This window comes from Chiloscyllium plagiosum, unplaced genomic scaffold (assembly GCF_037043375.1).
Source record: "Chiloscyllium plagiosum isolate Xiang-an unplaced genomic scaffold, Cpla_swu_hap1 HiC_scaffold_2, whole genome shotgun sequence".
Lineage (NCBI taxonomy): Eukaryota > Metazoa > Chordata > Chondrichthyes > Orectolobiformes > Hemiscylliidae > Chiloscyllium > Chiloscyllium plagiosum.
Window position 1 is genome coordinate 19547023 of NW_028270140.1, and position 13909 is coordinate 19560931.

General features: G+C 38.7%; 1 protein-coding gene across 1 annotated transcript in view; it reads right to left on the reverse strand.

Moving 5' to 3' along the window:
• The window catches only part of uba6 (ubiquitin like modifier activating enzyme 6), a 122110-nt gene that overhangs the window by 31773 nt on the left and 76428 nt on the right, over nucleotides 1–13909 (reverse strand). The window contains exons 14-20 of the mRNA XM_043720610.2: nucleotides 10281–10424; nucleotides 10119–10186; nucleotides 9605–9683; nucleotides 6698–6778; nucleotides 5275–5352; nucleotides 3545–3726; nucleotides 27–132 (exon numbers count right to left, since the gene is read on the reverse strand). Coding sequence (XP_043576545.2) covers nucleotides 27–132; nucleotides 3545–3726; nucleotides 5275–5352; nucleotides 6698–6778; nucleotides 9605–9683; nucleotides 10119–10186; nucleotides 10281–10424 — 738 coding nt within the window. The remainder of the gene's footprint in view (nucleotides 1–26; nucleotides 133–3544; nucleotides 3727–5274; nucleotides 5353–6697; nucleotides 6779–9604; nucleotides 9684–10118; nucleotides 10187–10280; nucleotides 10425–13909) is intronic.

Consider the following 13909-nt stretch of genomic DNA (forward strand, 5'->3'; position numbering starts at 1 on the left):
TGCACTGTTTGGAAGTATGTACTTACATGGCTATTGTAGCTCTCTGTCAGATTTGGCACAATGACCTCTGTATGCCCTTTTGTCCCCATGGTTCCCGAATCTAGAAGTGGACGCTGATTTGATACACAACGACTGTAAATGAAAAGACAGTGAAAGAGAGTCAACTGTTAACACATAACAGTCGGTCAAGAAAAATGAGCATCTTTCAGAGAACCAAGCTACGAGTAATTCACACAAGCTAGATAAAATGTGCATCTTGGGGAATTTGCATTAAATTATCCCACGTATACAAAAACATTATTTAACATGAAAACAATAACAAATTAATTAATAAAGGCTGATAATTATCTTGCCTACTATGATTGCAAATCCATTGGTGCAAAGCACTTCGGAATGTCCTTGTATAAAACTATAAGAGTAGTGCGCTTGGTCAGATATAGTGTAACCTATGTGTAACATAAAAAAGATCCCAGAATTCTCGACACAAATCATGCTTTGTCCAAGATAAGTTCTATGTTTTACTATGCAATTTAAAAAAAAACAAATTATGCCAGAAGCAAATCCTGCCACCTATCTTGCTCCCTGGATAGCTTAATCACTACTGGGAGTTTCCGTAACTGGAAACCTATTTGGAGGCTTTTGAGAACATTTTAAAAATTAAGGAGGAATTTACTAAGAAATTCATGACTGGACCATCTACTAGTTTTATTGGACCATCTACTAGTAATACTTTCACATTATTTTAAGAGTAATTTTCAGTTTTTAAATGTTGAATTATATACAGGTGCTGCGTTAGCACTGATCAGAAGTACTTCTCTTTTTGATATAAACCCATTGTGAGCTATACCAAATTAAATAAATTTGCTCTAAAGATATTCTTTAAAGTGCCCAGTTGCCCAATTGTGGAGATTCACAGCAATTCTGGACTGGCCAATTTCAAAACATGTTGCAACTGAAAACTCAATATTTAAATTAATAATTAAACATGCACCAATTTGGATACAAATTAGAGCCCAGATCATTCCATTGCATCAATACAGAAACTCCATCCTGGCCAATATTCCTTGTTTCTCATGGCACTCTCTCATGTCCTTCCCCACTCTCTCCTCCTCCTCCCTCCCACACCCCCTCCCCAAATTCAACATTTAATCTTGGTTTTATTGTAAGCTATTATATTTAGAGGTACTCCTGAATGAGTTGGAGCCTCTTTTAAACTTTGCAAATCAAAGCTACCAATTCTTCCTTGCTTGTACATGCAACAAAAATCTTAAGATTAATTAGAAGAAGCAATGCTGTAAGGTGACAATGGCCTAAAGTTTTTGATCATGACTAGGTTTTAACTTTCAATTAAAAGTCCAAAATACTGGAGAAACTCAGCAGCTCTGGCAGCATCTGTGGAGAGAGAAAAAGAGTTAACTTTTTGAATCCAATATGGTTGTTCTTCTGAACAGTAGTCCATTATGGACTCAAACAGCAGGTCTGTTTCTTTCTCCACAGGTGCTGCCAGGCCTCAGTTTCTTTTAGATTTCTAGTATATGCAGTATTTTGATTTAATTCAGCTTCTAAATTGTCTCTTTTATTAATTATTTTAGTCAATGTTTGGATATTTTGCCTATTTTTTCCAATTCTTAACTCTATAGAAAGCAGTTGGTTACAGGAAGGAAATCATTTGGCCCATGGTATTCTTCCTGACTCTCTGCAAGAGCAATTCATCCTGGCGGCTCTTCTCCACCTTTCCAATACAGTGTTGCGCTTTTCTCCCTATTCAGACAATGATTGAATTTGCCTTCTCCACATTCTCAGGCAATGCATTCCACATCCTAACTAGTAACTGCATTTAAAAAAGTTCATCACCATTGATTATTTTGCCAAATACTGTAAATCTGCACCTTCTGGCTTTCCATCTTCCATCAATTAGAAGCATTTCTCTACCTACTCTGTCCAGTCCTCTCTAATCATGGCTCCTGTCAATCATCTCTTCTGCAATGATAACAATGCCAGCTTCTTCAATCACCATATGTAACTGTAGTTCTTCATTCTTGGAACTATTCTCATGAATCTTTTCTGTTACTTCTCTAATGCCTTTACATTCTTCCTAAAGCGTGGTGTCCAGCCACTGCTTTAGTCCTGTCTCTTTTTAAAGTTTGGCTTTGTCTCCATTGAACTTTATCATCTTGTTTCTTCTTCGTGTCCATTCCCATTTTGTTCAGCAAGAGTTCACTTTTCTCCTTTCCTGGAGTCCATGATTGCCCTTTGTAAGATTTCACCTTTATCCTATGACAATAACCCAATAACAGAAATGTACATTCAGACACTGATGTGTCAATGCAATTAAGTACACATACCAGACAACTTCCACAGGTCTCCTAAGAACTGAAACAAAGATTAAACGTGGACAATTAACAATGAGCATTTATATCATTGGGAATGCACTCAAGGATGGTTACCACCACATGTGGATTTCTTTGGTGGATAGCAAAATATCTAGATGGTAGACCATACCACTTAGTTAACCTATTTATTCAAACTGACTATAACAGATATGATATTATAGGAGAATAATCAATTGAAATATTGCTTATTTCTCACTATCATTTTGTAATAAATAAAAGCAGGGTTTACATAAGGATCACCTTATACCCAATGGAAGATTAACCTCCTCAATCTTTCTTTATACCTCAAATTCTATAGTCCCGTCATCTGAATTACCTCCAACATTTAGTGATTTTCTAAATGACCAAAGTCTTTTTGAATGTAATTGCCCTGCCATAAATCTTGATACTGTTCTGACATTTTTCTAAGTCTCGTGGATTCAAAAGTGAATGAAACACACTTGGGCAAAATGAGATGCCCTTTCCCCACTTAGGCATCTTGCACTCTGCAATTTAACGTCACAGTTTACCCTGTCAGCCTAATGTTGATAATACAGTCAGCTGTTTGGTGACATTAAAACTTAACCACTACCTGAACAGAACGCTCACAGAAAGACTGTGAATTTGCCTGGACAAAATGAAGCTAGTTTTGTCTGGAGTTGCCCAACAAGTACCAGAATCAAAATAATGATGTTCAGCACAGAACCCCAATCCTAATATGGGAAAAATTGTGGATATGATTCTGAAAGACTGACAAACCACACCCTCCCTGAATCCCAAGATAACAGAGATACAATTCAACGTTTTCATTTACTGCAGGCCAGTGTTTTGCTACAGTGTTTTCATTTACAACAAGTCAGTCTGCACCAACCTCCAAAGAGCAACTTATCCAAGCCCACCTTTCTCGCTCCACCCAACACCCATATGGGGTTATAACTATGGGTAACCTACGTAACCTGGGCAGCTTTGAACTACGGGAGAAAACCAGAGCAGACAGGGCAAACACAGGCAAGCACGGGGAGAACGTGCAATCTTGACAGACAAGGCTGGAATCAAATCTATGTCTCTGGTGCTGCAAGGCAGTATTGCTGACCATTGTGCCACCATGCTGCTCACAGTGTAATACTTTACACCCATGTCTACAGTCACCTTCTCATTTATACATCCATTACCTGTCTACGTATCTCCTTGCTTCCACGTTATCCAGTGCAGTGATGACAACATCCATTTGGCTATAAAAATTATCACTATAAATATTCTCAGTCGATGGACAAACTTTGTTTAGGTGAGAATCTATTTTTATCTGGGGATTTATTGCCAAGGTGGTTGCTGCAGCTGTGTAGCTCTTTGGTTTCTGTCAAGAAAACAGAGGACTCAGATTAATGTTTTAAGGAAAACACTGAATACATTATTAAATTGTCACAAATTGGAGAGAATATAGCATGAACTAATGTTACTGGACTAGTAATCCAGAGGCTTAAGCCAAGCTCTGCAACCCAAGATGGGTTCAAATCCCACCACGGAATTTGAATTCAAATAATAAATCTAGAATATATAGCTTGTCTCAGTAATGGGGACCATGAAAATATTAATTGTTGTAAACACCAATCTCGTTCACTAATGTCTTATAGGGAAAGAAATCTCACTTTGTCTGGACTTCACAATAATGAAGTTGACGATTATCCTCCCTCTGAAAAGGTCTAACAAACCACTTTGTTCAAGGGCAACAGATACTGGCCTTGCCAACAGCACCCACATTCCATCAAAGAATATAATAAAACTGATCACCATAAAGCTACGTTTCCTGGAGCTCATACATAATTGCTGTGGCGCTTAAGTCCTAATGAACCAAAGGTCTGGGTTTCTTATTTGGAGTTTGCAGTGACAATAAAGGGATCACCTTATCAAATATGTTGGATAGCGCCAACTACAGAAAAGGCAAAAAGACACATGGACGCTGCTCTCAATAGTCATTAAGCAGAGAAAGTGCGTGCAAATTCCCACAATGGTGAAAATTAACATTTTGTACGACCTCTCCCCAATAATTTATTTCAAAAGGGACTAATTTCACTGCTGCTGCCTGTACTCTGGTGGAATATTTCAGGCCAACTCTCAGGCCCAGGCTCTCTAGTAGGGCAGATTCATCACTCCAGTATTTTAGAAATCATCCAGTGTTTTGATAGCATACCAGTTGCTCAATACTGAGGAGGATCTGAATTCCATGAAACAGGGTGCCGATAAATAGTGGGGAATACAGATTAAGAGTCTCGAGCTCCACAAGCATTAAAAGGCATAAAGTAATGCATCCTGGCTGCTGACAAACACTGAACTCTTGACAGTAATGTACACATGAACGTATGGGAGGCTGTGGCGTACTGTTAATGTCACTGGACTCAATCAGAATCTCAGGCCAATATCCTGAGGACAGTGGTGTGAAACCCAACACGGCAGATAATGAAATTTAAATCACCACACCTCAAGCGAGGGAGGAAGTCAAGAAGGTGGTACCTTAGCCAGTATGAGAATTGAACCCGTGCTGATGGCGTCACTCTGCATCACAAACCAACTATCCAGCCAGCAATAAAGAGCTAGTCTCATGGAGAGACTGAACAACTGTCAATTGTTTTAAAAGAAAATCTGGCGCTCTAAAGTCTTTTTGGGAAGGAAAGCTGCCATCTTTATCTGGTCTGGCATCCAAACGACTCCAGGCCCATAGGAATATGATTGACTCTTAGATGCTCTCCAGGTAATTGGGGAAGTATGGCATGTGTATGTGAACTGTACAATTACTAAATTAATAAAGCATTTTAGGCAGGGTTGAGCAACATCTTTGAATTTTGAGGAACATCTTCCTTTCCTGGCAAAGATACATTGACTAGTTCTAGTTTGCTCACTATCATACCTGTATGTGTCGGGGTCTGAAGAGAAATTGTCTATTTAGATTGGATTTTTCTATTAAGTCATGGTCTGTGATAGTTATCTGCAAAGGAATCGCAAAAGTTAGATGTAAGGTTAGCACCGTACAGGCATTTGACCAACTTAGCTTTGACCCCTCCCTCCTTTTGTACAGACAGCAGTGTCAACACGAGGCTAATAAATCCAGGTGATATTAAAAGTGCAGCAATTATTAGCAATGCCTGGCTATAAACAAAAAGTACTGAAATTTGCTTTCAAATGTAGTCAGATCTAATTTGGGTGACAGCTTTCAGGAAGATGTAAACCTCAAACATAAATAGTACTCAATTCTCTAGTGCAGATTTGTTCATAACATTATCAAAACTCCAAAGGATACAAGCCTGGTACTAATGATAGGAAGCAAAAGTCATGGATAAGTTAAATTTAAATGGAGTGGATTAAAAATCTAATAATCCAAGGTTAAAAGTGTTGTGACACAGAGATAGAGCTCCTGCCCCTGGTTCAGACAGGTTCAAGTTCCACCTACTCCAGATGTAAAATGAGAAAGACTTTGGAGTACCTTAAAAGGTTTCTCAATTTAGTGATCCTTGCTAATGCTGAAGTGGCTTTGATACAAGGTGTTCAATTTTTAAAATATGTTTTAAAATTTGGGTTTTAAAACAGTTACACATGGGGTTGCTTACTTATCTGAAGGTTTTGTTTTTTAAAAAAGCACCGTAGGACCTCCGGGCATGTTACTGGAAGATTGTTTGTAGGAGAGCAAGAAAATGGTGGTCAAAAATTATACTAGGAGAAAGTGAGGTCTGCAGATGCTGGAGATCAAAGTTGAAACTTTATTGCTGGAACAGCACAGCAGGTCAGGCAGCATCCAGGGAACAGGAGATTCGACGTTTCGGGCACAGGCCCTTCTTCTTCCTGAAGAAGGGCCTGTGCCCGAAACATCGAATCTCCTGTTCCCTGGATGCTGCCTGACCTGCTGTGCTGTTCCAGCAATAAAGTTTCAACTCAAAAATTATACTACTTTTGCAAAATGAATTTTTACTTAGGTTTCTGCACAACCTAATGTTATGTCTCAAAATTTCCATGAACCAAGAGTTAATTTTGAATTGTTGTTTTAAAAAGTGGAATAAAAATATTCCTTCATAAATTTGAGTGGGTCATGTGGGTGTAGATTGATTAATGCAATCGAAAATCAGTTTATCATAAAGTAATTTGAATCATTGTTTAGTCCAGTTTTCACAATGTTCATACAGAATCTAAAATTGTCACTGCCTGTAAAAACATACATTGCACATAACCTGCTTCTACCATTGTGCTAATTACTTTACTTTACTGTTGTGACTGATTTATAAATACATAAGTAACAAGGAATACATTTACTTGACCACTACCAGAGGAAAGATACATACCATTCCTCTTTTCTGGCCAATGCTAACACCAAGCAGAGCAAGGTTCTTCAGCATTTCGCAGCCAATTGCACCACATCCAACCTGTAAGGAAACAGTTATTTTTCTTTTTACCCATTAAGATTCCACATGTGATACATTTAAAGGTTAAAAAAAACTGACTGAAAGGACACTTCTTACCAACATTGTATAAAATCGATTCGGAACACATGCACTTTTGAATCAATGAAGTCTTTTTAGAACCCTGTGTCTATATTTCAGGCATGCAAAAGTGGAATAAAACGATGGAAGAAATATGCACATATTTAATCTGCATGCACTGCAAATACGATACGTTGTTACGCACCCTGATGGTGGCACCGTGTAGTGGAAGATCAACCTTTCACTAACCCTAATCCTAACTACACAATCCTTCATTTTCAATAGTGACAGGTGGTCAAATTTAGGGATTTGTGGCTTCTTCTGTGATGTTTAAACTGACAATGAACACTCCACTAGACAATCTAACTAGCTCTAATACTGACAAGTGACTGAACACAAAAATATATTAAATCATGGCACAAAAGAATAAAATTAATTGAAGAAATGGACAACAATTAAAAGAAGCTTTAAACAATCATATAAAATTGTAATGACTTTTTTAAAATTCACCCATGGAACATGGATGCCGCTGGCTGGACAAGCATTTATTGCTCTTCAGAGCGTGGTGGTGAGCAGCCTTCCTGAACCACTGCAGTCCACGTATTGTAGACTGACCCACGGTGAATTCTAGGATTTTGATCCAGTGACAATGAAGGAACAACAATACATTTTCAAGTCAGAATAGTGAGTGTCTTGGAGGGGTACTTGCAGTTGGTGGTGTTCACATGTATCTGCTGCCCTTGCCTTCTAGATGGAAGTGGTGAGATTTTGGAATGTGCTAAGGATCTTTGGTGAATTTCTGCAGTGCTTCTTGTAAATAGCACATACTGAGAGCACTGAACATTGGTAGTGGAGGGGGTGGATGCTTGTGGATGTGACGCGAATCAAGTGGGCTGCTTTGGCCTGGATGGACTGAAGTTTCTTGAATGGTATTGGAACTGCACCCATCCAGGCAAGCGTGATCATTCCATCACATTTCTGATCTGTGCCCAATAGATGGTAGTCAGGCTATAGGGAATCATAAGCTGCATCATTCACCACAATATTCCTAGCCTCCTACCTGCTCTTGTAGCCACTGTATGATATGGCAACTGCAGTTGTGTTTCTAGTCAATGGTAACCACCACACATGTTAATAGGTCTCGGTGATGGCCAGATTGTCTCTTATTGGAGATGGTTGTTGCCTGGCATTTCTGTAGTGCAAACATTACTATCCATTTGTCAGCAAAGCCTGGATATCATCCAGATCTTGTTGTATTTGAACGCGGACTGTGTCACTATCTAAAAAGTTGCAAATGGTGCTGAACATTGTTCGCCAATGATTGCACATTCCCACTTCTGACTTTATTATGGAGGCAAGGTCCATAGATGAAGATGCTGGAAATGTGTTGCTGGAAAAGCGCAGCAGGTCAGGCAGCATCCAGGGAACAGGAGAATCGACGTTTCGGGCATAAGCCCTTCTTCAGGAAGGCTTATGCCCGAAATGTCGATTCTCCTGTTCCCTGGATGCTGCCTGACCTGCTGCGCTTTTCCAGCAACACATTTCCAGCTCTGATCTCCAGCATCTGCAGACCTCACTTTCTCCCCATAGATGAAGATGTTTGGCCCTAGGATACTACCCTGAGTAACTCCTGTGGAGTTGTCCTGGAGCTGAGATGACTGACTTCCAACAGCCATAGCCATCGTCCATGTGCCTGGCATTACTCCAACCAGCAGACAGTTTGCTTCCCGATTCCTACTGATTCCAATTTTGGTAGGGTTCCTTGATGCCAGACTTGGTCGAATGTGGCCCTGGTGTCAAGGACTGTCATTCTCGCCTCACCTCTGGAACTCAGCTCTTTTATCAATATTTGAATCAAGCTGAATTGAGGTCAGGAGCTGAGTGAACCCAAACAGGGAGTCACTGAGCAGGTTACTGCTTAGTAGGTGCTGCTTGATAGCACTGTTGATGACTCCTTCCAACACTTTACTAATGAGGTGGTAATTGGGCTGGCTGAATTTGTCCTGCATTTTGTGCACAGGACATACCTGGGCAATTTTCTACATTCAAACTATGTTGCCATTCCTTCAGTGTTGCTGGGTCAAAATCCTGGAACTCTTTCCATAAAATCATTGTGGGTGTACACATGGGCTGCAGTGATTCAAAAAGGCAACTCACCACACCTTCTCAAGGGTGATTAGGGATATTTTGTGAATGCATAAAGAAGAAACTATCTTAAAATCCCCATTAGAAATGAAATCTAGACTCATGAAGCTCCAGGTCTCTCATTGTGCAGTTCAATATTAACATCTACAACGAGGAAGAGACAATGAATGCCACCTTGCCAGCATCATGCATATTCCAGGAACAAGTCAAAAGAGTAATCTCATTTTAAGTGCAATTTGAAGACAGAAACATTAGCAGCAGCCTTGGTGAAACCTTTGTGACTGGCATGCTGTCTTATCTCATGCAGATAGGATAAGATCTACACTGCAATTTTCTGATTTTTTTTCTCTCATCTGCCACAGGTTAGGAGACAGATCCAACTTTTTGATCATTGCACGATTGTGAAATGTGTCCTACATGAAAAGCATTGCACCCAGACTGTACAACAATGTGTAAACAATGGCCTGGACCTTCTATGGTAACAATAATAGTCAGCAAAATTAGCTGTCACTTTTCCTCTGAAACTGATGGAAACTTTTGGAAGTTGCACATGTTAAACAAGTCCAGGAGTTGGTAATTTTGTTGCTCTAATGGCATAAGACAATATTTATGTTATTCACTTACTATGAAAACATTGAGGTTGTTGAGTTTTTGACACATGGATTCTCCAATACATGCACGTAGAGCATCATATCGATCTCCTCTGTATTAAAGACATCAATTACGTATAATTACTATGTAAAAACTCCAACACCGTGTACATACAGCAATGTAAATGGAAAGCAGTTTTACCTGAGTCCCCAACACCTCCCCATCCTCCCACAAACATGGTCTCCAATTTCAGTTTTAAGAGCTAAAAGGAGTTTTAATCACAACATAAGATTTTTTCTTTGCTCAGCCTCTGTTGCAGTCTGAACGTTTGAAAATAAATGAAAGTGAACATGAAACAGGCAAATATTGCCACAAGTCCTCTCTCATCATTTCTGAACTGCCAGCATTCAGTCCTGCAATTTGTTATCTGGGTTCCATTAATTCAGGAACATGTAAAGTTTAATTATCCATCAGGTATATAGGGATATATTTTTCAACAGGAAAAACACACACACACACAAGTACACAATATATCCTTTTCACAAACCTTGGTTGGAACTGATCACTAGTGACATCATCAAGAGGCTGAAGAATCTCTATCACATCAAAATATAGCTAAAAACAAAAGAAAGGTACTGTTATGCAATGAAATAAAACTCATTATTATTGTCTTAAAATAAGATTGTCAGTTGCCTGGTCACACACTCACCCATTGGTGAAGAGGAGAAAATTTGCCCGTCAGTGCCTTCAAAGCTTCCTGGCTGATGATTCCACCAAAGGCAGCAGACAGGGAAGCCAAATGTCCTCTTGCTGTTCTTGAAAGCCACTTAACAATCTCTTGATTTACAACAGCCTGTGATACACAAAATACATTGAGGCAAAAGAAAACATTCATGCTGACTTCACCAAATATGGAGCCAATGAGATCTGCTTAAAGGTCTAAAAGATGAGATGCACTTTTACTTTTGTCTAAGCATTAATTGGGCCACTAAGCCTGGCATTGCTTGTCAACAGTATTAGATAGGCAAGGACCGAAAGGTAACAAATATAAGCCTGTTTTCAAAAAAGTAGAGAGAAACAGAACTATTAGTCAGCTAACTTGATAATAATGAATAAAAATAATAGAATTCAATTATTTGGTGATGATAACAGCTGACTTAGAAAATTATAATACTGCTGCGAAGAATGAATTTTTATTCTGGATAGGATTTCAAGGCTGCTCTATTTCAGTCTTATCTGCACAAAAAACAATTGTCTTAATTAATATTTTTTGGGTGCTGCTGCTTGCAAGCTATAGCAACTGTGGGTTCTTTGTGCTTTCATCCATTTTGTATAACTGCAATAAATTTTGCTGGGGCCTTAGCATGAACATTCCAATCTGATAACATGCTTTCCACTTGCATTGGGTAATCTCTGCGTAATTTGTGGTGGAAAATGTCAAGAAAAAAATTCACTCTGTGCCACTTTTCTTTTCTTGGCACATCTACCTGCTGATAATGGAGAAAGGAGGAGCTCTAATTCACTCAAACGCAACAAAAGAAAACTTGAGTGTCACCATTTGTTCCTTTACAAATCCTACTGCAATTCCTATTTAATTTTAGTTGTTGCCTTAGGAAAGCTGATTATGTCTGAAATTACAACTTCAATGATCATACAACTGATTTTCATAAATGAGTTATATCTGCATGGAAAGTTTTTGATACCTGGTAAGGTGCATTTCAAGGAGAGCTTTTGATTTTTCAACCCAGAGTTGTGATTGGTTTAATGCAGCTCTTTAAATATTGTAGAATGCTAATATTTTAATAAGCTAATAGCTAGTCATTCCAAACATTTGTTATTAAAGCGGACATTCTCCAAAATACTTTTAGTGGCATTTTACAGATCATCCTTCAGATTGTTTCCCCAGTAGGAAATCAAATTAATGTATGCAAGTTACTTCAAAGCCTGTGTCAATTGAAGATTTTCATTCTTTTGAGCCTACAACTCCAATATTCCACCAGCTGAATAAAAAAGTGGCAGCAGCTCTCGCAGTACTAAAGAAGATAAACGTAGAAAAAAAAGTATTGAGAATCATGAAGAATCTGGAAAAAGTAGAGGGGGAGCCAATGTTTGCACTGGAAGAAGAAAAACTAATGAACACCAGTTTGAGGCGATTGTCAAAAGAAACAAAGTAACATCAGAGAGAAAAAAAATCTTTACAGACCAAACATTGGCACACTGGAATGCAATACCGGAGTTTATGGTGGAGGCAGACACAAAGTCGTCAAAAAGATAATCACATAATTACATGCAGAGAAAAAAAAAACATATCAGCAGGGAAAATAAAGGGGGCGCGAATAAGGAAGTTGATCTTGCTGAGAGCCAGCAAAATCACAATGAGCCCAATTGCCTCCTTCTGTACCGCAACTATTGCGTGGTTTTGTAGAAAGAGCTACAAAGATGGTTATTCATAAAGCTGCCTCATAATGATTAAGTCCTGTGAAATATAAGAAGAGCCAGAGATATACAAAAGCACTCATGACTGAACATTAAGCTGAGCAAGACACATGCTAAATAAGCCAATGGCATGGCTCTATCAGCTATATCTAAGTATTTCATAGTGAATTATTATTGAAGTCGTCAAAGCAGCAACAAAGCCAGAATTGTACAGATCTGACCTAACTCTTCAGAAATTCCAGACAGCAGAAAGCCTCAGTCAGACAGAAGACCGAGGAGAACTGCTTGTGGAAATATGGGTTCATATGCCCATGTATCATGTTGTTTGCAGTATCGGCATGAGTTAATATAGTTTACAGCTTTGCTGAAAAGTAATACTTCCAAAACAGGCCTAATGCAAAAGTCTGGAGTTAAAAGATTGATAGGTCATTCATCATGGCTTGAGTGTCTGGGAAGATGTCATTCAGTTCCACTATATTTACTAAAGTGAATAGGCCTAAAGTGGTCTACATAAACACAGCATCAGAATGATTTGGAGAGGTTAAGATGGACTGAGTATATTCAAACCTCTTGACTTCATGCTAATCTGATGCTACTTCTGTTTATCTTTTGAGACACTGTGATTTAGTGGTTTTATTATTGGTAGCATTCATGAAATGTGGAGATCAAAAGTAGAATTGGTATACCAGTTTTCAGTAAATCACTAGGCTGTACATCAAATCATTGAGTAGGATGTTCCTGAGTTCTTTTAGTGAATCATGAACTCAATCATACTAGAACTGTGATACAATTTCCTTGAACAATTACTACTAAGTTACAATAACTTGAGCTTGTTAAAGACCTGATTCTATGATTGTTACATGTGATATGTGTACAAACAGCACTTCCACATATCAAAGCTCCCATTGAACAAAGAACATAGTCCTATAGCTTTAAGAACTGTATAGTTCTGAAGAATGAAAATTTTCATAAGAACAATCAGTTTAAAAGATGAATGCAGTCCAAAACAGCCATGCAAGCTGGAAGGTATGGAGTGTGACAACTTCAAATGTAAAACATTTATCAAGCTTGAAACATTTCTAAATTAATGTGGTGACAAGAAAGACTTGTGTAAAAACATAATTTTCCCTTCCACTCACATGGATATGCTACAGGAGGAGTGGGGCAGAATGAAGTTCTTAATTTTAACAGCAGGAATCCTAGTCATTATAACCATGTTTTATTTTGCAATTGTTCATTTGCTGATTTTAAAAAAAGTCAATCCCCTGTGGGATTGCTCATAATTAGAAGAAATGGTCTGTCTTATTACAGTGTTTGTTCTAACAGGAAACAGGAATTCACAGTGCCACTCTGGGAGTGCAGAAGAATGACAGATGTTCCTACAATAATAGTGCTAGAGATTGTACCTACTTCACTAAGCAACGTGACAATGACATCTGCTGATCTTAATAAATAGTGTAACAGCGACATTAACTAATTTCAAGGATAGCGAGTTTTGAGAAGATTTGTAGCTCAGGTTGGTGTTCTGGATGTCTTTGCTCGCTCAGCTGGAAGGTTCATTTTCAGACGTTTCGTCACCATACTAGGTAATATGTTCAGTGAGTCCCTGGATGAAGCACAGTTGATGATTCCTGCTTTCTATTCATAGGTTTGGGTTTCTTTGGGTTGGTGATATTGTTTCCTGTGGTAATGTCGTTTCCTATGGTGATGTCACTTCCTGTTCTTTTTCTCAAGGGTGGTAAATTAGGTCCAAGTCAATGTTTGTTGACAGAGTTCCGATTGGAATGCCACGCTTCCAGGAATTCTCGTGTATGTCTCTGTTTGGTTTGTCCTAGGATGGATGTGTTGTCCCAGTCGAAGTGGTGTCCTTCCTCATCCGTATGTAAGGATACTAGTGAGAGA